This window comes from Oryzias latipes, chromosome 17 (assembly GCF_002234675.1).
Source record: "Oryzias latipes chromosome 17, ASM223467v1".
NCBI lineage: Eukaryota > Metazoa > Chordata > Actinopteri > Beloniformes > Adrianichthyidae > Oryzias > Oryzias latipes.
This window is the reverse complement of record NC_019875.2, coordinates 6,140,883-6,163,618: the sequence shown is the minus strand read 5'-3', so window position 1 is coordinate 6,163,618 and position 22,736 is coordinate 6,140,883. Positions and strand designations below refer to the sequence as shown.

The 22,736-nt window shown below is 44.4% G+C and overlaps 1 protein-coding gene across 2 annotated transcripts; it reads left to right on the top strand.

Annotated features, from left to right (window-relative positions):
* The first annotated feature begins 217 nt into the window (after positions 1–217).
* On the top strand, positions 218–21,073 carry dpp9 (dipeptidyl peptidase 9). 2 transcript variants are annotated; one of them, XM_011486138.3, is made up of 21 exons: positions 218–371; positions 3,765–3,855; positions 3,975–4,213; positions 5,187–5,299; positions 6,850–7,023; positions 8,751–8,919; positions 9,884–9,994; positions 10,070–10,198; positions 10,274–10,335; positions 10,407–10,507; positions 11,412–11,589; positions 11,680–11,839; positions 13,248–13,327; positions 13,798–13,950; positions 14,148–14,283; positions 15,066–15,211; positions 15,290–15,436; positions 15,502–15,654; positions 17,189–17,331; positions 18,643–18,754; positions 20,174–21,073. In XM_011486138.3, exons 2-21 carry the CDS (start codon positions 3,800–3,802, stop codon positions 20,264–20,266), a joined length of 2,655 nt encoding a protein of 884 aa, XP_011484440.1. In that variant the 5' UTR covers positions 218–371; positions 3,765–3,799; the 3' UTR covers positions 20,267–21,073. The 2 variants fall into 2 exon arrangements, with proteins under 2 accessions (XP_011484440.1, XP_004078708.1); XM_004078660.3 differs by having other exon boundaries at positions 8,748–8,919.
* The last annotated feature ends 1,663 nt before the right edge of the window (positions 21,074–22,736 follow it).

Here is a 22,736-nt window from a genome sequence, read left to right as displayed (position 1 = left end):
AGATAATTTACTTGGAATTTTTTTTCGAATAAAATTAAATTAGGCCGTACGTATTCCCATTTTGAGGTATGAATAAAACATTTGAGATTAACAGTAGATAGTTTTCTGTTTTCCTCCATAGATGCATCGTTCCGTCCCTCCCTCCTCCTCCGGACGGTCCGCTGCGGGGACCTCGGTGCGTCTGTGTAAAAGATCCGTCTTGTGTTTCTGAGTCGAGACAAAAGTTCCGCCTCTTTCCCGTCCCGAAGGCAAATGTATGCAGTGTGGCCCTGGTTCCAGGGCTATGGATTCAGCCTGTAGCTGTCGGGAAATCGGTTTGACAGCTAGCTAGCCACGCCCGTAACCTGGTCAGAGAAACGGGACGCAGGTCGGTAAGTAGCACATTTGAATATAGGCGCACAACCGAGTTTCCTGCCTTCCGGGATGTGAGTTGCTAGAAAACAGACTGTCTCGGCTAGTTTTAGCTTAGGGCGCTAACAGGTTAGCTTCCAAGGAAGAAACGACCCAGACGGACACAACGCTGTTAGAATCAGCGCAGCATCACAAACACACGGGCCGACAGCCGACCAATTCGCTTTCCATCAGCTTATCTTAAGCCCAGAAGACAACCGGACCACGACCTGAGGGATGTTATCACGAGTTCCCGCTGGAGAACAAAGATCTCATGTCGGCTAGCTAACATCAGGGACACCGGCGTCTTCTAACCGGCCTCTTTCACGTCCAGGAAGCCGATGGTGACAAACTCCCAGAAGAACTTTAGATGTTCCTACGCTGCAGGAACGGCATCAAACCAACATTTGGCCGCACTTGTGAGGAACCTGCTAAATGTAACTGAAGTTGTCACTGAAAACGCTGGTTTTACTGAACCCCCAACAAGAGCCGCTTCCATTACCCCGAATATAAGACAGCGATCATTGATGATCCAGGTCCGATATTCGGAGAAATCCTGACAATACAACGATTTCTGGAGTTAATCCTGTTAGGAGCGGAATGTAGAAGACTTGACAGAAGAGAAGCGTGAAGCTGAGCTCCTGAGCTCTGCCTCACCCTGACATCTGGAACACCTCCATCCTCCTCAGGTGGAGGACCTGCGCAGCCTCCGCCCATCTCCTCAGCCAAAAACGCAAGAACTCCTTCAGTTTTGCAAAAAGCGGATTTGGTCTTGATGCTCACCATCGAATTAAAACGAAAAAGCAATTCTTGAAGTTCAGGGTTGGTTTCCCAGCATGCCTTTAAATCTTCCTTTATCAGCTGATGCGTCCAGTAGTTTACCTTCTCTGGCTGTGAACAGTCTGTCGTCATCCCGACGAGAAGCAGAACTTCAGGTTTAGTCTTACACGTTTAGCTAAAACCAGTGGCGGACGTAGCAGTTTGGGGCCCCAGGTGAACAATAACATGGGGCCCTCAGCGGTTGTTTTAACTATTTTTCTAAAAAAATCTTTAACTATAGTTTAAAACGTCAAATTACTTCCCTATTGGTCCACTTTTAGACAACGTCAATGTCCAGAAACCAAATGTTTTCATAAGAATTTAAAAAGTGAAATCACGTTTAAATGTGAAATGTTTTTTTATATTATATACATTGTCTTTTCTTGGAAAATCATTACATTTATTAAATGCTCTAATTTTTTAATCCATCACTTCCTAGAAGGAACAAATGACAAGTTTCTTGCTGTTCTTTCATTTGTCAGGTTTTACTAAACAGGACAAAAGAAACAGTTTTTTTATTCTGTTCTTGTTTCTAGTTTGTCTTTCAGCACTTTTGGAAGTTAAGCAGCAAAAGTTTGTCTTTCTCTTTTCCTTTTCGTCCACAGCCCCCTACAGCCCCTTGATCCCTCTGCTTTATTTATCATCATTTCATCTCTGCCGGTGTTACCAGATAGTCTCGGTTTTCTAGCCCAAAAGTCATCTAAAGACCACCAGACCAATAAAAAACCACCCAAAATATTAACCAGGGATTCATTAGCAGTAATTAATCATCCATTATTCATGACTTCCTGATTTGATTGAAAGTCCAACTTGAACACGTTTTTAATTATTTTACATCCAACATGTTTGCAGACAGTCAGAGAAAAACATGAAATAATGGATTCCTATTGAACTTTACTAACAACCACTGATGGTTTGCCCTGTTATCAGGAACAATTAAAAAACACTAATAATTAAGGACTATGTAGTTCTAGTTTAACTTATTAGTCTGTTATGATCTAAAGGGGAAATTATTCTTGTATTTTTACTTTATATGAATTTAGGTGACATAAAATAAAAGCAAATGTTCTCCTAATATGTAATAAAGAGGAGTTTGATTTTTGAAAACCTGTTCTTGTGAAAATAACATTTCCAAGTATTAAATAAAACGTTCATTTTCTAATCTGTTTATTCCCCTCCGGGCTCCCGGAGCCTATCCCGGCCACTTGAGAACTAAATCAAAAATCACCTCAGATGACTCCAAAAAGTAACTTTTGTTTTTCTAATTGGGTATTAAAAGAACTTTGCGCAACACCAACAGTAAAAATCCTCCAAAAAAACGCATTCATGAAACAAATGATCTGTTGGTTTTATTTTAATTTAACGAAAGCTCAGCTGTTTTTTGTGGTCCGGCTGTCTTTTCAGTCCAGTTTCACGTCAGATCTGAAGTGAAACACATCACCTGTGGTATAGAAAGGAGGACGTGGAATAAAAATGTCTACAATGTAAAACAATAATAAAAGGTTTTACACTATTAGCATGCCACAAATAATTTTAAATGAACAATCAACCGGACCTGACTAAGGATTACATAATCTCCCGTGCTGCAGAGCTTCCAGCCTCGCACTGAAATTAAACAGGAAATATGCAAAATAAAGCAAATTTTAAGGATAAAAAGGATTTCTATTGTTAGAATCAAACTTATAAATTGCCTTTATGGAACAGGTTAGTAAACACACATTTATTTTAGTGTCAGTAGGCTTTACATCTCATGGCTGCAGGTGAGGAAGACGACAGGTGAAGCGTCCGTCACCTGCTCCTCACCAGACTGCACATCTCTGCTAAAAACGTGTTTCCACCAGGAACCAAAAACTCCAGAACCGAACCCAAACTCGCCCAAAACTGTCCGTCCACTTAAAACATTATTTACCCCAAAGTCAGAATGAAAACCGCCCTATTCAGCTGGAAACTGCCAAGTCTGGCGACTGAATTGACTGGAATATACCATTGCTGCAGAAGAACGGGGGAGGAGGACCTAACAGTTTGACATGATCAGTCTTATGCCAGTTCAGTGATTTTGGGTGATTTTTCATGACAGAGTAAAATAATGATGGACGTAAAATTTTTATCAAGTCTTCAGCTCGGGGCCCCAAGAAAGTTTGGGGCCCCAGGTGTTCGCCTACCTTTGCATAATGGTAAGTCCGCCGCTGGCTAGAACCATACCAGCGCAGCAGAGCCTCAGCATTTGGGTATCAGTGGTTTATGAACTGCGGGTAACAAATTAAAGCAGAGGTCAAAAGAAATGCATTTCACTTAGTTTGATATACTTTACACTAAAGTGCCTGAGTTTGTGTTGTCCGTATGAAACACTGGGCTCTTCTACTGCTTCTGAGCGATACATTTGGGCTTTTGACAGCAGTCGGCTCTAGATTCTGTCATTTGTTCTTTGCTTTGGACTTGAGTCTCAGCACCTTAATCTGAGTTGGGGCTGAGTTGGAGTTTCCTTTGGCTCCCGTTACCATGAAAGTGTCTGTTTGTTGTCACGCGTTGATGTCGGTCCTGTGTTCTGTCCGTAGCTTACATGGTTGGAAACAGGCGTGCTGATCAGTGAATGCATAGAGTCAAGAGGGTCAAACTGCGTAACGGTAAAGAGGGTCTCTGGAACAGGTACAGTCTTTGTGCTGCGTCACATTCCAGTTACTGACTGATGTGATGAAAACCGTCTTCCAGTGAGCACACGTGCTTTTTTCATGAACGCTGTTGTTTCCCGTCATGTCAACATCCAGGTGCGTGACAGCGAGCATGACGGCGGTGGACGGCCTTACAGACAGCACGGAGGTGGTGGAGATGGATGACGTCCCATCTCAGTTCTTTGTGGAGAGACACTCTTGGGAGGGGCTCCGGGATATAATCCACTGTAGCAGGAAGTACTCTGGTCTGATCGCCAACAAGGCCCCCCATGACTTCCAGTTTGTGCAGAAGACGGGGGAAAATGGACCCTACTCGCATCGGCTGTACTACCTCGGTACGTCAGTCATGCCTCGATTGCGATGCACAACTTACAAACGTTTGTTTTCTTCACTTGGCTGCTATCGAAAAAGGTAAAATTATGTGGGATACGTTCACAGGTCCTTCTCAGTAAATTAGAATGTCATCAAAGAGTTGATTTAGTTTACATACTTGATAAAAAAATCAAATTAAACTGTGAAATACTTACACAGACTAAACTATCTATTCCATATTTTACCTTTCTGTATTTTGCTGATTACAACAGGACTTTATTTTCTAATTTAAGAGAAAAACATGAATCAACCCATATCAAAAATAAAATCTGCAATTAATGAACTGAAATACTAAAATGATTTGACTTTCAGATAATATTCTACTGTAGTGGAATGGACCGGCGTACGCCTGCTCCTTAAAAACAGCTATTTTGGCCTCAAAAAGCTGTCAAATGTGACGAGTGTGCACTAGCAGGTTGTGTTCAAGCCTTCCTTTGCTTCTCTTCCTTCGCTTCTCTTCCTTCGAAGGTTGGCGTTTACCAGCAGGTTATGATGATGTCACAGGTAGCTGCAGCCATTCGAGGCCTGCCAAAGCTTCAGCTGAAACGCTTTCGGTTGAGTCAGCAACAAGAGACCCCGTCATTGGGTGTAATGGTTCAGCAATGAGCTTTCTTTTAGCTTTGGTCTGTCCTCACCTCTCTGTTTTACTTGAAGCGGAAATGTGAAAGTTTTCAAAACCTCCCACTGTGGCCTTCAAAGCAGAAATGAAAGCGGTCAAAGGGGGCAGCAGTCTAACACTGGTCAGTCGTTGGTTCACAAACAACAGGAAGGGTAAATCTCAGCTCAGGTACCCTTTAGAATTAAAGGAGACCTGCCTGAAACTGCCCTGTGATTAATCGACCCTTAAGAAACGTGACATGAATGGAAAATAACGTGCAATGTATTGATGAATTAGTTATTTCTTTGTGGCTTCTGTTTTTGCATTGGGCTCATCAGGAATGCCTTATGGAAGCAGGGAGAATTCTTTACTTTACTCCGAAATCCCCAAGAAGATTCGGAAGGAAGCTCTCCTGGTGTTGTCATGGAAACAGATGCTGGATCACTTCCAGGTAAGTTTCCTGACTCACAATGATGTCTTTTAGGGTCTGCCAATGGAAAGGTTTGATGTTGTTGGACAAAAAAGCAGCAACCGTTTACTGACATAATCTACTTGGTTTGCTGTAAACTATCTTCCATCTGTTATTTGTGCTTATTTATGACCTTAAAAATAAGATGAAAAAAGGGCTGGTGTAGGGATAATTCATAATGATGGTCAAATGATCGTCCTTTTCTTCATCTATTCTCATAAATAGCCTAGTTCGGTTTCCTTTGTTTGGATCCACTCCCCAGTTTCTTAGCGTGTCATAGTAAAGAATGTTCAGATAAATCCTCATTTCCCTAAAACCTGAAGAACTCATTTGTTTTAGTAAAAAAGTCCAAATCAGTCCAGGTCTCTGGGACATTAGCTGCGGTTACATGTGCAAAATATCTTGATAGGATCAATAGTCGGATTAAAATCCAACTGTGTACATGGGCCCAGAAAAACTTTTTCCGATTAGAACAAACGTTCACATGGTCACGCTTTCGGTCGGAATCAATCATTTGTTCATGTTTGGTCATGCGCAGTAGTGTTGAAAATACCGGAAGAGCCAATGAGTCCCACAGTAAACTAACTGCCACACAGTAGATAACCGGCAGCTCGGTAATATACGAGATGATCTTCTAAACGTGCTTTTATTAATGTTATGAATATTATGAAGCGCCTGTTCGCTCATCATTTTATTTTTAATCCGTAATTTTTTTGTGGAGGAACGGAGCTGGAAGAAGCCAGGGTTAGGAGTGGGCTAGCACGCGCTAACAACATTAGCCTTGTTTGATGAACACAATATCCATGCGGGAAATTCTACAATCTGCATCTTGGCTGCACGTAAATATGTGGGAATAACAGCAGACTTTTTTTTGTCGGGACACGACTGGAAACACAAATCCACGTGATTGTTTGAACGGTTTCTAAGGACTTTTCAAAGCATTTCTGCTTTGAAAAGCTCGCACACCAAAGCATGGTTCTGGCAGCTCCCAAACCCAGAACGGTGGGATGGGAACCTCCCCCTCGGAGCGCACCCGTACCAAAGCACACCCCCCCCGCCCGCAAACACAAAGCTATAACTCCGGCTGCTCTGCTCAGAGGTTCACTCGCGCGCGGGGAGAAGCCGGTCCGTCCCGTTTGAGCTCCAAAGCTTTCTCTGGAGCACCGCATCGTCAAAGCGTGACGTAAACCAGAGCAGTAGTGACACACGATCGGAATCAACCATTTACATGCAACACGATCGCATCAACAATCGGCATAACCCACCCATCTCGATCGGAAAGAAATTTCGATCCGGACGAGTCTGATCGGGGTAGACTATTCCGAACGGCGTGTTTACATGACGCATTTTTCTTCCGATCAGGCATTCTTTCCGATTACTTATGTCCATGTAAATGCAGCTATTGTTTGTACAGCTACAACACCATGTTGTTCTGTCTCCTTCCTTATTGTTCAAAGTAAACAATGAAAAAAATGGTGGGGTTGTTCTTGTTGCTTGTGTGGACGGTAACTCGAGTCTGATGCTTCTCCAAGGCGACGCCCCTTCAGGGGGCCTACTCCCGAGAGGAAGAACTGCTGAGAGAGCGGAAGCGCCTGGGTGCTTTTGGGATCACATCATATGACTACCATTCTAAGACTGGCCTGTTCCTTTTCCAAGCCACCAACAGTCTCTTCTACTGCCAAGATGGAGGGAATAATGGTTTCATTGTGAGTAAACTGCAGCTCGCTCTTCCTGTGCTCATGGAGGGAGCTCCTCATTCAGAGTCCTGGAGCAGTTGTGTGGCGGCTGCAACACCAGACATCCCTGCTTGTTTCTGATTTGAAAGAGGACTTGCAGTACTATTTCCTAAATTATCATCTCGACATTATTTTCCTAACTTGCATATCTCTTGAAACGTTTTATTCTTTTAGAAACTACTGATCAGTTTAGTAAGTTCCTTAAAAAAGCTGATATTTTCTGCCTGTCTCTGATGTGACGTGTCTTCTCATTGGGTGACTGCTGGGCTCTTTGTCTGGTCCCTCTGTAGTGATGGAGGCTGTGTGTGGTTGTGTCTGTGATGGCCTGGCCTGGTCTTCAGACTGTGCTCTGCTTTAACCCCATGATCCCTGTGCCTGTTCTCAGCATGAAGACAACTCCATTCAAAATTACATTTAGCTTTCAATGAAGTTGTTCAATAATAATAATAATAATGAAATTTTTCGATTTCCACTTCGGTCATCTTCTGATCTGTTTCCAAAACTTTCCCAGTGGTCTTTAAATGATGATGATGATGTTTAGCCAAAATCCAAAATACCTGAGTTGTTTTTAAGGACATAGAAATTTACCCAAGTTGTAGGCGGGACTTCTGATGGCGAAGAAGCGCACCCTTACTTCCCATCATCCCTTTGTTTATCCTCTCTCCTGCTAGCTCACAGCCCCTCACAACCCCAAGCTAACATAAGCGGTGCAACACAAATAGGAGCCAATACCAGAGCTATCCATCCGTCCAGTTCTGATCCAGATTCCAGCTCAGACCAGGAGAACAAAGACGTTCATGGATCTGTTGGTCTGCAGGTGGAGGATCAGAATGGAGCAGAGCAGGGAGACTTTGACCTGACGGTTGTAGTTCATACAAAACAACCACAAGCTTTTTCGAACAGCATTTTTTCATCTGCTCCTGATTCACATCGATTTGAATAAAAAACACTTAGAAATGCAAGCTTAGTTCTCTCTCTCTATATATATACATATATATATATCATCAGAAAAATGATTCAAGAACATGTTAGCCACCAAAAGCAGGAGTTTCATTAGAGTGGGACAGACGGAAAGCAGATGGATGAACACTAAATTCCTGGAAAAAGGACAGACAAGGTCATTGCACATAATTTGTAGAACAAAAAAACGACGTGTTTTAAACTGCAACCATGAGACGACTAGAAAGAGACAGAAAAACTCAAAGTCCCTGGAAAATTCATAGAAAAATCCTTAAGCCCCTTTAAAGGGGGCTTAAGGGACTGTTTAATTAAGGGACCTTGTTTAATTAAAGGAGCGTTCTTCGGAAGAGAGGAGACACTTTCTCATCTAGTGAGAGCAGTTCTTTCATTGGTTGCAAATGAGATGTGGGTGTAGTTAATGCTGAAATGGCCGGACGCTCATTCTCCTCTGTTTTTCCATTCTCAACTCAAAGTTTTCCTCATTTCTTTTCTGTTTTTGAAGCATCTTTGATGCTGCTAAATGTGGAAACATGTTTTATACGAATGAAGTGAATCCAAAAAGCACTAAACATTGAACTAAATGACCGTAGCTAGTCACAAACCCACCTGCTGTACTGTGTTAGTAAAGGATGCCGCTGTGGTAAAACAGATGTTTGTGTGGCTGTAGGTACGTCTCTACTAACATATTTGTAATAAGAACTCATTCACCACTGTTTTGCATTGACTTGTTTTAGCAGTCTGCTCCTGTCAAGCCTCTGGAGATCAAGACTCAGTGCACAGGCACCCGTATGGATCCCAAGATCTGCCCTGGACACCCCCATTTTATAGCCTTCATCAACAACAATGACCTCTGGGTAGCCAACATTAAGACGGGCGAGGAAAAGAGACTCACATTCTGCCATAAAGGTCAAAAGATCCCTATTGTCAATCAAAAAATGCCTTTGTTTCCTACAAATATGTACAGTGAGGCCAATAAGTATTTGAACCCCCTGTGATTTTCCAAGTTCTCCCATTTAGAAATCATGGAGGGATCTGACATTTTAGCTGCATGTCCACTTTGAGAGACATCTAAAAAAAATCTTGAAATCACATTACGGTAAATGTTTTTTTTTAATGATTTGTTTATTACTGCTGCACAGATCTCCTCTAGATCAGTCAGGTTTCTGGGCTGTTACTGAGAAACAGTCTCCCTCCAAAGGCTTTCTATTGGGTTGAAGTCTGGAGACTGGCTAGAACTCTCCAGAACTTTGATCTGCTTCTTTCGGAGCCCCTCCTTGGTTCTCCTGGCTGTGTGCTTCAGGTCATTGTCATGTTGGAAGACCCAGCCACGCCCCTACTCCAATAGTCTAACTGAGGGAAGGAGGTTGTTCCCCCAAATCTGGCTGTTCATGGCCCGCTTATCCTCTCCTTAAGACGGTAGACGTCCTATCCCATGTGCAGAAAAACACCCCCCAAACTTGAGACGGGTCTGGACATGTGCTGGTTTAAGCAGAGGAACCTTCTGTGCCGCATGATTTGTAACATGATGTCAACCGTAACCTTGGAAACGGCGGCCCCAGGTAGACGGGGCTCACATACTTATTTGCAGCAGTAGCATACACAAATTATTCTAAAGATCATGCAATGTGATTTCCAGATTATTTTAGATGATGTCTCTCGCGGTGGACGTGCATATAAGATGAAAATGTCAGACCTCTCCATGAGTTCTAACTTACAAAATCAGAGGGGGGGTCAAATACTTGTTTGTCTTACTGCATCCCAGATTTCTCTGGTTTGATTTAGCTTCTAATTCTGTGGCATTAAACAGACGTCTGCTGAGAATCCACATCATTCCTGTGGCTGTAAACAAACATGTGGGCGTGTCTTCCAGGTTTAGACAATGTGAAGGAGGACCCCAAATCTGCGGGCGTGGCCACATTCGTCATCCAGGAAGAGTTTGACCGTTTCACTGGTTACTGGTGGAGCCCTGCAGCTGCGGAAGGTCTGAACCTTTCATAGACGAGTCACGTGTTAAAGGACGGCTGTGTGGGAGTCATCTGGGTTTTTCTATTATCAGACCCTGATGGGGGCAAAACAATGTACCTTCTATATGAAGAAGTGGATGAGACGGAGGTAGAAATAATCCACGTTCCATCTCCTGCGCTGGAAGAGAGGAAAGCGGACGCCTACAGATATCCTCGCACAGGTTTGTGCAGCTCTGCACAGCTGGAAGTTTGCTGGAGTCACAGTGTTGAACGGTTTCTTTCTTCTGGATCCACAGGGAGCAAAAACCCAAAGGCGTCCCTGAAACTGGCTGAGATCAGGACGGACCATCAAGGAAGAGTGCGTCTGCGGCCGTCTGTTCCTGCTGCTCGGCGTCATCCCATCACTTATGTGTGTTTATGTGTTTGCAGATCGTGAGCACTCAAGATAAAGAGCTGGTCGCCCCGTTTACCTCCCTGTTTCCTGGAACAGAATACATTGCTAGAGTTGGATGGACAAATGATGGAAAATAGTGAGTGTTCATGAAAACACAGTGAACATGAATCCATTAAGGTCATAAAACAGCTTCTGTGGTCAAAACAGAATAGAGGGTAGAATCAGAGCATGATTGGAAACTAGAAGAAAGAAAGAAGCCAAATCAATTTCCACCTTTATCTATTATTATTATATCTTTGTTTTAAAATGCAGTTTGTCTTTGAACCCCAAAGAAAGGAACGTTTTTCCTCCAAGTCATATCTCATGTTACAATCTACGTGAGTATTTTTAAAACCGTTGTGTATAATTAATAACCATCTATTCATTCAGCATAAAACCCTAAAGCAGGGGGGTCAAACTCATTTTCACCAGGGGCCACATCATCATAGTGGTTGTCCTCTAAGGGTCAGATTTAACTTATACATGTAAATAAATGTAATGAAAAATAAATGTAACTACTCCTTAATGCTAAATAACTCATTATTTATTCACTATAACTTTTTAAAGTGACAATTACAATTGCATAGAAACATTTATTTGCTTGTTACTCTAGCATAAATCCTTTTAAATTGGATTCTGAAAGGTTAGGTTATATGGACAGTGTTAAAGTCATCATGTATAGTTGCCAAATTCGATATTTTAAGTCTGATTCCCCCTAGATATGAATAAATACACATCAAATTTTTTTAATTATAAAAAGTTAAAAACTTTGTGGCTCTTCTGGGCCACATAAAATGACATGACGGGCCACATTTGGCCCCCGGGCCTTGAGTTTGACACATGTGCCCTAAAGGAAGAGTCCATTTTCTGCAGAATTCCTGACATTCTTTCGGGGTGCTGGCTCTTTGGGTTTAGTGGGCTCAGCACCGGTGCTGCTCAGCAGCCTCTGCGTGTTTTGGTCTGGCAGCTCAGACGTTTCAGGGCGGCTCTTTCCATTCCAGCGGCTGGGCGGTTCTGCTGGACCGCAGTCAGAGGAGGCTACAGCTGGTTCTCCTGCCACCGGCCCTCTTCATCCCGGTCACAGACGACCCGGCTCTGAGGCGGGACGGTCGGGAGGCCGTTCCCGGCGGCACGCAGCCGTACATCGTTTACGAGGAGACCACGGACGTCTGGATTAATGTAAGTGTTGTCGCCCGGCAGGATCTTTGGCTGTGGTGTGGTTTTCTGGAAGTTCCTTCAGTAAATGTAACTGTCTCTTTCCGTATGCAGGTCCATGACATCTTCTATCCCTTCATTCAAACTAGAGAAGACGAGTTTACTTTCATTTGGGTGAATGAGTGCAAAACCGGTTTTAGCCACCTCTATAAAATCACATCTCTTTTACAACCGGGCTTCCATTGTTGGAGGGAGGGCTACCAACATGCAGAAGGTAGGAAGCACGCTGTGTTCATGTCTGTGTGATGTTGTGTAGGGGGGTAATGATTTATTCAACCAAATCCATCCGTCTGAGACACGCTGATCGAATCTAATCGACCTAAACCACTAACCTGGCTCTAAACGACTTTTGTACTTGATTAATTCTTTTATTCTTTATCTATTTAATATGTAATTGTATGTTGTTAATATTATTTTTAAAATATGCTACCCTTTTTATTATTATTATATTCATGATAGTTAGGGTTGTTTTCCTTTTTAAATTTTACTTTATTTTAATTATTACTATTTTATTATAATTTTTATTCTGATGTTTCTTACTCCAGTGTTTCCTCTTGGGGATCCATTGTTCTGTTGCACTACCACCTCCGCCTGCAGGGGGTGCTGTTGCTGCGGTGTTCGTTCTCATTATCCCGGCTGGGGTCCCGCTCTGTGCTCTAACAGCCGTAGATCGGGCCCTGAGCTGCTCTGTGGGCGGGCGCTGTGGCAGTGACCCCCGTGGTCGGGCCGGGCCTTGCCATAAATGGATTTCTCACAGCAGAACCGAGCCAGACTAGTTCTTTAATCTGCAGTTCTTACGTTTCTGTTCAGTTTTGATATTATGGCTATATTGGGGGGAACTGGGTGGAGGGAGGAATCTGGGGAGGGAGGGGTGCCAGCTGTGTGTGATTGTCCTGTGTTTTCTGTTTTCATTCATTTTCAACTTTTACGACTATTTTATTAGCTTTTATGGCACGAGCTTTGTGTTTCAGCCGGATTGGAAAGCGCTACACAAATAGAGTTTTGAAGATAAAAAGTCTTTTCAAAATTAGATAAATCTATGATCAATATTGGAAGATACTATTTTGATTGAGGTACTGTAGGTTTATTTGACTCCAAGGTCTAAACGACCAATCACAGCAGACAACACTCATGTGATGTCATCAACACGGATCAGTCCATCATTCCAGTCCAAAGCATGGACAGACTTTGAATAAAGTCATGTGACCATCCAATGTTCTAAGAATGTTCCCTTTGGATTCTCTGGATCTGGAAAAACAACAGTGGTGAACTTTAGTAAACTAAAATGTGAATGGATTTGACATTCATTCTAGTTGACTTGTTTGTTTGGACTCATATTTCATTTCCACTTGATGATCTGGAAGAAATCCAAGAATCTGGAAAACTTCAGGAATTTCTGTCTGAGTCTCACTGCTGGAAGTTTGGATGAAGATGATCTGGATCCACTTCAGAGAATCAGATCCAATCGGATCGATCAGAATGAACCGAAATCCAAAGAGAATCGACCACAAATTATGAAATGAATCAAATCAGTGTTGAAATGAATCGTTACAGCCCTTCGTTTATGGTGTTTGACATAAACATGTAGCAGACTTACATGTTTGGCCTTCCTTTTTTGACAGGAAACTTTAAATGTGCAATCAAGGCGGAGCTTCCACTGACCAGTGGAGAATGGGAGGTGCTGGCAAGACATGGTTCCAAGGTGAGGCCCTGTGGTTAGACACACAGCTGTTTAGGGAGGACGCTCCACCAAAGCTCCAGTAGAGCTCAGAGTGATGCCGACTGGTGCAGATGTGGGATTTAGAGTTTGATGTTGGGATTCATATTTCTTACAGAAATCTGATTTGATCACTCTCACCACTGAAACCATCGACGTTCAGATGGTGTTCAATGATCTTTTTACAGCTGTACTTAAAATTCCCCCCCAGTCATGTTTTCATTGGTTTCAAAAGCATTCCCAGCAGTCTGTAATTGTGATTTTTGCTGTTTTTAGTCAAAATCTAAAATCCTGTGTTGTTTTCTTGGACATAGTTTCTGCAGAGCAGCAGGTGTTCATCAGAAATTGATGCCGGTCTGAATCCAGCCTTACTCAATAAAAGACCCTAGCAGTTTGTTCTGAAGCCTTTGTCCCCCTCCCTTCATCAGTATTAACAGCTTCCCCCCCCTCACCAGATCTGGGTGGATGAGGCAGCACAGGTGGTGTACTTCCAGGGTACCAGAGACACTCCTCTGGAGCACCATCTGTACGTGGTCAGCTACGAGTCGCCGGTGGCTGTGAGCAGACTGACCAAGCCGGGCTTCTCTCACAGCTGCTCCGTCAGTCAGGTACAAACTTTTCTCTGTGAAGAAATGTTCAGGAAGACAGACTCTAGTTATCTATCTGCAGTTTTCCTAGATGGCTTATTTCTTCTATTCTTCAGAAACATTCAGATGTAATTTCTCACAGATTTTAAGCTCTTCCTCTCCTTTGCTTGTATGAATATGTCGTCTTATCCTGTATTCGTTGTGGTTTTTTTGTGCAGAACTTTGACTTTTTCGTCAGCCACTACAGTAACGTGAGCACGCCCCCCTGCGTTCACCTGTACAAACTGACCCGCTCAGAAGACGACCCGCTGCACACGGTTCCGGAGTTCTGGGCCAGCATGATGGAGTCACCAGGTAAGCGAGGCCACTCCCCCTCAGGACGGCGGCGCGTGGAGACACGTGACCTCAAGCTGCCCCACACAAATAGTCCTGGAAACATTGAGATTTCAAAGAATTGTTATATTCTTTTTTATCAATATTACATAAATGACACATAGAAAACAAAATAGAAAATAGAAATAAAACTACCGGTAGAAATGTTATTACATGTAAAGTTTTATTATCTTTTCAGTGTATAAATCAGATGTGCAGTCGATTGATGTGACAGAAGGAAGCGTACCTGGGGGGTAGCGGCTCTAAGATCTGCTTGTTTCATTCACTCAGCTTTGCCCCCCCCCCCCCCCCCCCATTTTGAACAGCTGTTGTTTGTACAGGTTTTTATTTTAACTCTGTGCATCCTAGCCCACACATGGCACACTCTTCTATCGTTACCCTCGTTATGACGTCTGACTAGCACTATTGGGTGACCCACAACAGATCCCACAATGCACTGCTCACGTGTTTGCACATTGAAGGCAATCAAAAGTCCTACCTTCTTTAATAATTATACATTTTATTGAAGCAGGACCTTTCGGGAGTCTCAAGTCATCTTAGTGATTTATTATTCAAGCATCATCTGATGTTGAAGGTTTATTTTACCATGAATCTTTTGTTTTGCAGGTTTTGTTCATTTTAGGCAGAATTTATGCACCGATTTGGAAACTCTTAATAGAGATTGGATCGTTCTGACCCTCCTGTCCTTTTCTTCGGCTCTCTGTGAATTTGAATCGAACCCTCCTGTCCTAATCTGTCTCCAGGTTGCCCCAGAGATTACAATCCACCTGAGATTTTTGACTTCCCTGCAAAGTCGGGCTTCCAGTTGTATGGCATGGTGTACAAACCTCACAGCGTGCAGCCTGGCAAGAAACACCCGACTGTGCTGTTTGTGTACGGCGGCCCGCAGGTGTGTGGCTCTCGGGATCTCCTGAAATCCTCTGCCCCGGAGCCGTCATGGCAACTGTGCGTGTTTGTGTGCCCGCAGGTGCAGCTGGTTAACAACTCCTTCAAAGGAATGAAGTATCTGCGTCTGAACACGTTGGCCTCTCTGGGGTACGCCGTGGTGGTTATTGACGGGAGGGGTTCCTGTCAGAGGGGTCTGGAGTTTGAAGGAGCTCTGAAAAACAAGATGGTGAGCGAGTCTGTTAAAGGTGTAGGCGTGAGGCCAGATCACATGACTCTGTCTGTCCTCTGCAGGGTCAAGTAGAGATTGAAGACCAGGTGGAGGGACTGCTGCACGTGGCAGAGAAGTTTCACTTTGTGGACCTGAGCCGTGTTGCGATCCACGGCTGGTCCTACGGCGGTTTCCTTTCCCTCATGGGGCTCATCCAGCGACCCAACGTCTTCAAGGTCTGAACATCTGTTGGGAGTTATGGTGTTGACCATCAGATCTCATCTAATAAACATAAAAAGAGTTTGAACAAACGTCTGAAGGCGTCGGTGTCGTCTCTGTGAAAATCACAGGAGGCAGACCGACATTTCTGAGGCTACGTTCACACTGCAGGGCTTAATGCTAAATTCCGATTTTTTTTTTTGAAAAAATCCGATTTTTTTTTGCAAGGCCGTTCACATTTCCAGTTAAATGCGAACTTTTGTGATCTCTTGTGTGAACGTGAAATGACCCAGATGTGACCCGCATGCGCAGAAGAGTACTCAACGGTGAACGACGTCACTGTTGTTTGCGGAAGTAGCTAACGTTAACAATGGATGTCAACAACAGTGTTGTCAACAGCAGAGCTCCTTTTTGCATTTTTACATTTATTCACAAAGGAGCCAGCACAATTACAATCTTCTCATTTTAAGAAGGCATTGGAGCCAGGATTGTCTGGACCCACTGTTGTGGAATGGGGATGTGTGTGTGTTGGGGCCGCACACGTCTGTAAGAAAGAGGAGAGAGCACACAGAGCGCCAGAGGGAGTGTGTGTGTGTGGTGGGGGGGGCAGCGGAAGTGTGTTGGGTGCGCGCATTCATGTTGTGTGTTATGAAGGAAGGAGAACGGTAATAAAATATTGCTATTGAGTTTTTATGAACCCGCTCTGGAGAATCTGAGGGTCCGAACGGGGGAAATGAACCCCGGAGGAGGATCCGCCTTTGGTCCCCCGCGCTTTTGACCACGGTCGGAAAGGGAAGAAAAAGTCATTGCGGGAAAAGGTTCAACACCACGCTCGGCCATTTCGCAGGAAATTTTTTCAAAAACTGCCTGGTTGCGATAAGAGCCCTGGAGTTTGGCCTGAATGGAGCTGTCACCCCAAATATTAATCCAATCGGTGACCTCGCTTCCCTTCCACTGACTGGTCTCAGCAGTATCGTCCGCCATGGTTGTTTATGTTCTAGTTCCCGCCTACTTCATCGCAGAATTATGACGTTTGTAGCGTATCAATAACGTACGGGTCGGATACATGTGACCTGGCCATTCAGACGGAGGTCGCATTTCAAAAGTGTCGGATTCAGGACCACATACCCAAGTGACCTGTGTCACATTTGAAAAGATTGGATCTGTGGCGTTCAGACTGTCATGAAAAGATCAGATACAGGTCGCATGGGGCAAAAAAATCGGAATTGGGTCGTTTCAGCCTGCAGTGTGAACGTAGCCTTAATGGAAGAGCAGATTTATTCTCGTTTTTCCTCCTTTTAACTGACTTATGAAATAAAAATAAACACCAAACTCTAAAGTCTAAGTACCAGTTTGGTGGTTTGATGAGAGGCATGAAGTTTATTGACTTTGTTTTCTTCTTCTTTTGGAGTTTTTGGCTGCTTTCACAGCAGAAACACACGTTTAAGCTGTAAGACGTTTGATTGGTTGATGAAGTTCTGAGTTTTTTCTGGAATTGCAGCCGAACTGTGGAAGGTCCTCAGGTTAGTAACCCGTTTGTGTCGTGGTCAGCTGGCCATTGCAGGGGCGCCGGTGACGGTGTGGATGGCCTATGACACCGGCTACACGGAGCGTTACATGGACGTGCCAGAAAACAACCAGCAGGGCTACGAGGAAGGATCCGTGGCGCTCCATGTGGACAAGCTACCGAGCGAGTCGGTACCCGAGCACGTCTCTGTTCTCCAGACTCTTTGGGTCTTTCTGCATAATCAAAAGGGACTCAAACACCGTTTGGATGTTTGTTCTTTATTTATATCCAATTAGTTTTAAATCTGTTAACAATCACAATACGATACAAACTTGCAGCTAAAATAAACCGTAACAACAGCAAGAATATGACAGCAAAGCAGAACATGTTGGAAAGAGAGCGGGCAGACGCTGGAGTCTGTCCCCGTCTGTTGCGACGTTCACCCCCCACCCCAGCAAGGCTCCTCCAGCGACCTCTGTCCATGAAAAGTCTTTACACGTGCACAAATGCGCCTTTTGGGCTTCCGCGTTTAAAACTCTTGCATTCACGCGTCGCTATGCACGTTTTCAGGTGCATGTTGAAAGTTAAACCAGTTGAACTTTGACCTATCAGGGACTCTGATGTGGTAGTGACGTAAGGATGGCGTTCCTTTTAATCCACTGATCAACCGTTTGATTATGGATCATGATGCAGAGATCACTAATGGAATGGGGGTTTGTGCCCGTCATTTATCGGAATAGAGCAGTGAAGGAAAAAGTCAGAACTCACCAGATTTCCAGCGCTACAGCATTTCCCACGGAGACTCTTCCACCTGTGAGCACATTCACTAGTGTCGGGTAGAGACGGTCGGTGTGTGCTAAAACCTGAACGCAGGTTCTTGAACGCACGTCACATGCCTGACGTGAACACATCTTTGACTCTAGATATGAACCTTAAAACTCCTTACTTTGCCGTATTTGGCAGCTATCTGTTTAGCAGTTTGAAGTGATATTTATGCCGCCACAAAACTTTCCAAGTAGCAAATGAAAATATGAAATGTTTTCTTTAAAAAACGTTTTTTTTGCTTTAAAAAAATATTTTTGCGTTTGCAAAACAAAGGGTTCTGAAACATCTCATTAAACAGACTTTAATCATCCCACGATGGGGAAATTCTTTTTGTCTGCGGCAGCAAAAAACATTCAAAACAGCAAAAGCGACCTTCAAGCAAAAGTAAAGTGGATTTTCAGGATTAACGGTACAAACATTATAAACCCCAGAATAACATCAGATGCAGACGTTATCAGGATGTTCAGTTAAAGGTCAGATCCCTGATCGACCAACTGCAAGTTCATGTGAAACAAAGAGCCCCAGAATGACAGCAGATGCTGCAGTATGTTTGTGGATTACAGTCTTATTTCTTTCTAATCCTAATCCAGATGATGTGATGTCTGACGGCTTTATTCCATCCATTCCTTTGACTGTTGGGATCATTTTCTATGTGACGCCTTTTGTGTTTCAGGCCCAACCGTCTGCTTATCCTTCATGGATTCCTAGATGAGAACGTGCACTTCTTCCACACCAACTTCCTGGTGTCACAGATAATCCGTGCTGGGAAACCGTACCAGCTTCAGGTGAGACTGGCAGTCCTGCTTCACACCTGGAAACGCCCACTTTGAAGTGCTCGCCATCAGTATTCTGTGTAATCTATGCAAGCTAACGGGGAACTTTCAACGTTTTTAAAAACGTTTCTTTTATTAATCCTTTAGTCAGTGCAATCAAGACACCCCCCCAAAAAAAAGAAAAAGAGGAAAAAAAACAACACTGAGGATCTCAGCCTCATTTTTGTTTTCTTCTTCTTTTCTTTTCCAAATAAAGTCTGTCTGGTTTCACTGATTGGTGGAATCCCGTCATTCAGTATGGAAGCGTTTCTGTAGCATAATTAAAAATAAAAGTCAAAACCAGAAATACTTTTTCATTTTCAAAATGAAAAAGTATTTTTTGACTCAAAATTCAAATAAAAATGCAAAGAGGGGATTGCATTTTCATTTTCACATCCAACCTGCGAATAGTGTCGCATAATTCAATTTGACTTAGCATTTCCAGAGGGGAGGCGGGGCGATGATGTCACTGCTATCTCAGTGTGTCCGGCTGCTAACAGACACATGCTAGGAGCAGCTTTGTGTTAGCGGCAGAGGAGAGGGCTTTGTGATGTTTGTGCTCTCCTGATGATTGTACACAGCTTCTCAGGACTACATAGCAGCATTTCTGCCTTATGTGGTCCTCCTTCGGACGCACCATGGTTCGTCGAAACTTTCCCCCGGACTAGCTTCATCTTCGGACCGGCAGCCGGATCGCCGAAGGCAGAAGTGCGGCTACGCAGACCTGAGAAACTAAACCATCATATGAATTTGTGTTTCCAGTGGTGTCCAGACAAAATAAAGGCTGATGTAATTCCCACATAATTACATCCAAGATGGTAATACAGTAATAAAAGGACAGATCTGTGGCTGTGTAGCGCCAAAAAATATGTGTTGGTGCAACCAGCAAACGTTTAGCATAGCGAAATCTGCTATAGCTGTTGATGGGGCTCCAGCTGTCACTGAACAGCAAAATCAGCACCAAGCTGCAGGAGATGTAGGAGGATGTAATTATGTGGGAGTAACATCAGCCTTTATTTTGTTCTGGACACCACTGGAAACGCAAATTCATACCATGGTTGAGAGTTTCTCAGGTCTTTGAGCAGCATTTCCTCCTCCTGCGCTTCGAAGCTTCCCCGGACTAGCTTTGTCTCCGGGCTAGCAGGCCGGGTTTAGCTCCGTCCAAAGAGCAAGTCCGAGGGAGAAGCTTTCAACCGTGGCCCCAGGCTCCATCCGAGGCCTAGCTGGTGCATCCGGCTGCGGACAGCAGGGTTTCTGAAGGAGGCTGTGGTCCCAAACTCCGGACCGCAGAAGGCGAAAATGCTGCTATGTAGTCCTGAGAAGCTGTGTACAATCATCAGGAGTTCACAACCGTCACAAAGCCTGAGGCTGATTTCTGGCTTCCTCTTCTAGGTCTACCCCAACGAGCGGCACAGCATCCGCTGCCCTGAATCTGGAGAACACTACGAGATAATGCTGCTGCACTTTCTACAACAGTACCTGTGAGACAGGGCTGCAGAGGGTCGTCTGCACGCTTCCATCCTGTCATCACCCACAAGACTTCTTCTCCTTACATTTGCCCCCGACCGGGGTCCTTTCAGTGGAGCCCCAACCCCCCGTTTTAAGCAGGACTGGACTGCAGGAGAAAAGAAATGTGTCCAAACCTGAGACAGAAGGCAGAAGTGTGAAGAAACGTTTGCAGACGGTCGCATTCTCTCCCATGTTTGTCAGCAAACATGGCGGGTTTGGCCAAATGCCCCCCCCCCCCCCAACCTTTTTTTATTCACCCGTCAGAACATCGTTTTACTCTAAACCACCACATAAAGTTATTAATTCTGCACATGTGAATAGAAGACACTCGCGGAGGCGGCGCAGACGCTTGCGGAGGCGGCGCAGACGCTCGCGGTGGCGGCGCAGACCCGATGCAGTTTGTGATGGAACAGGGACGACACCATTGCGACGCTGCAGATGTTCAGCCGTTTTAAGCGTTCATTCTTCTTTAGAATGAAATATTTTTATGCCTTTTTATTCTTGTTTTTGTTGAGCTTTTATGGAAGAAGCTGCTCCGTTTTCTCCTGTTGGGTGATTTTTTTTTTTGCACCGCTTCGTCCGCTCACATTACTCGGCTCCTCGTGTCTGCTTGCCTTCTTAACATAATTTATATTGCCAAAGTACCTCTCGACTCTTTATCTTGCTGGTATTTCCTTTTTACTGCAATACAGACGGCAGAGGACGAGGACTGCAGTCTGACCACAGCTTTGTATCACTGAAATTTATACATGACGATGAATAAACATGATTATCAGTCCCAGACTGTCATGGCTGATTCTTTCTGCTTCGCTGTTGGTTTAAAATGAAATGTCGACCCCCAGACACGAGGCCAGACTTGACTTTAATATAAGCCTCTAAGAAGGTCAGAGGTCATGACTGAAGCTCCAGCTAATAATCAGTTAAAGTGAGACCAAAACACAGGAGCTGCCTGCCTGCTGGAGTGCCTCTTAACCGGAGATCCAGCCCCGAACCTGGACCAGACCACATTCAGGCTTCAGGGCGTTTCTCTGCTTCTGCACCTGAGATGATGGAGGACGGTGGGCGGAGCCTGCAGATCTGAGGCAGAAACCCTTTCCTCTGTTTGAATTCGTCTGATGGGAAGGAATGCTCACAGCTGCTCTTCTGGAACGTCTGAAAAACACATTCAGAGGAAAAAAACTTTAGTCCTGTTGGTCCTCCAACTGTCAAATCTAAACCGATTTTTTTCCTACCTGGCCGTAACGGATGTGACGTTTTACGGCCTGATTTGTGTTTCTCTTTTTCGTGACCTTGAAAGGCTCTGAGCTTTCCCTGACAGGCCTGTCTTTGGTCGTCTGGAGAGTCTGCCTGGTTCTCGCTGTAGAGAGTTTGTTTTAGCATAACCCAAACCTCATTTTCAGGTGAGTTTACACCTGCATGACCTCTAAAAAACAAACCGGTGAGGTACCGTACACTCAGGGAGGGACATCTGGGTTCAAACTAAACAACGTCAGCATCACTTTGGTGTTTTTATTGCTCTTTGTTGATCTTTTGAACTAGCTGTGGAGTAGTGGTTAGCAATGTTGATGCCTGGTTCAAATCCCAGCAGGAGTTTCTGTGTGGAGTTTGCATGCTGTCCTGATGCAGGAGTGGGTTTCCCCCGGCACTCCGGCTCCTCCCACAGAAACAGGGTGGATGTCCCTGAGGAGGAGCGTCCAGGGGGAAACCGTGACCCTGAACGGGACAGAAGAAAAAAAGGCGGTCATGGCTAAACCTGCAGCTGCACAGAAGCATAAATCTTGTCACCAGAGTAGTGGCTTAAATATTTGCTGCCTGTGGGCGTCAAGGTCTACACAGTCTTTCCAATGATCAGAGCCCCCCGAACTCAAACTGCTTTGGAGTTGTGCTCTTCACAAAATGTCAGCTGCGCTTGAAGCTCATGCGAACAGGGATGAGCAGATGTCAGCCCCTGAAACTGGGATTATTCTGGGCAGACGGTACAAACCTGGACCTGTTTGTGTGAAACTAAAGCTACAGAGAAACTTGATGACCTTCGTGCATCCAGATCCTCAGCAGCCGCGTCTGTTGGGTGCGGGCGGCGCTTTGAGCCTGATGTTGGTGTGCAGACGGTGTTGCTGCAGGAGGCCCTGACCCTGCCGATGGTCAGTGCCTGAAGGAGGATGAAGCCCATTACCTGTAAGCCTGCGGGACAAGCGGCACGTGGAGAATTGAAGCCGACACCTGAAGGTTGTTTCCAGCTAATGTGCCGGAGCCGCTAAGGTTCTTACCAGCAGCAGATCTGCTGCATGTGTGGCTGACTCGGTTGACTTGGTGTTTAGGCTGTGAAAATGTTTTTTTCAGGGTTTTAAAAACCTTTTTCTTTTCAATCAATTCTGCTCTGAAGGATCCTTGCAGAGAAGTCCAGCTGTGTGTCACTGAGCAGAACACTACATATCCACATGATAAG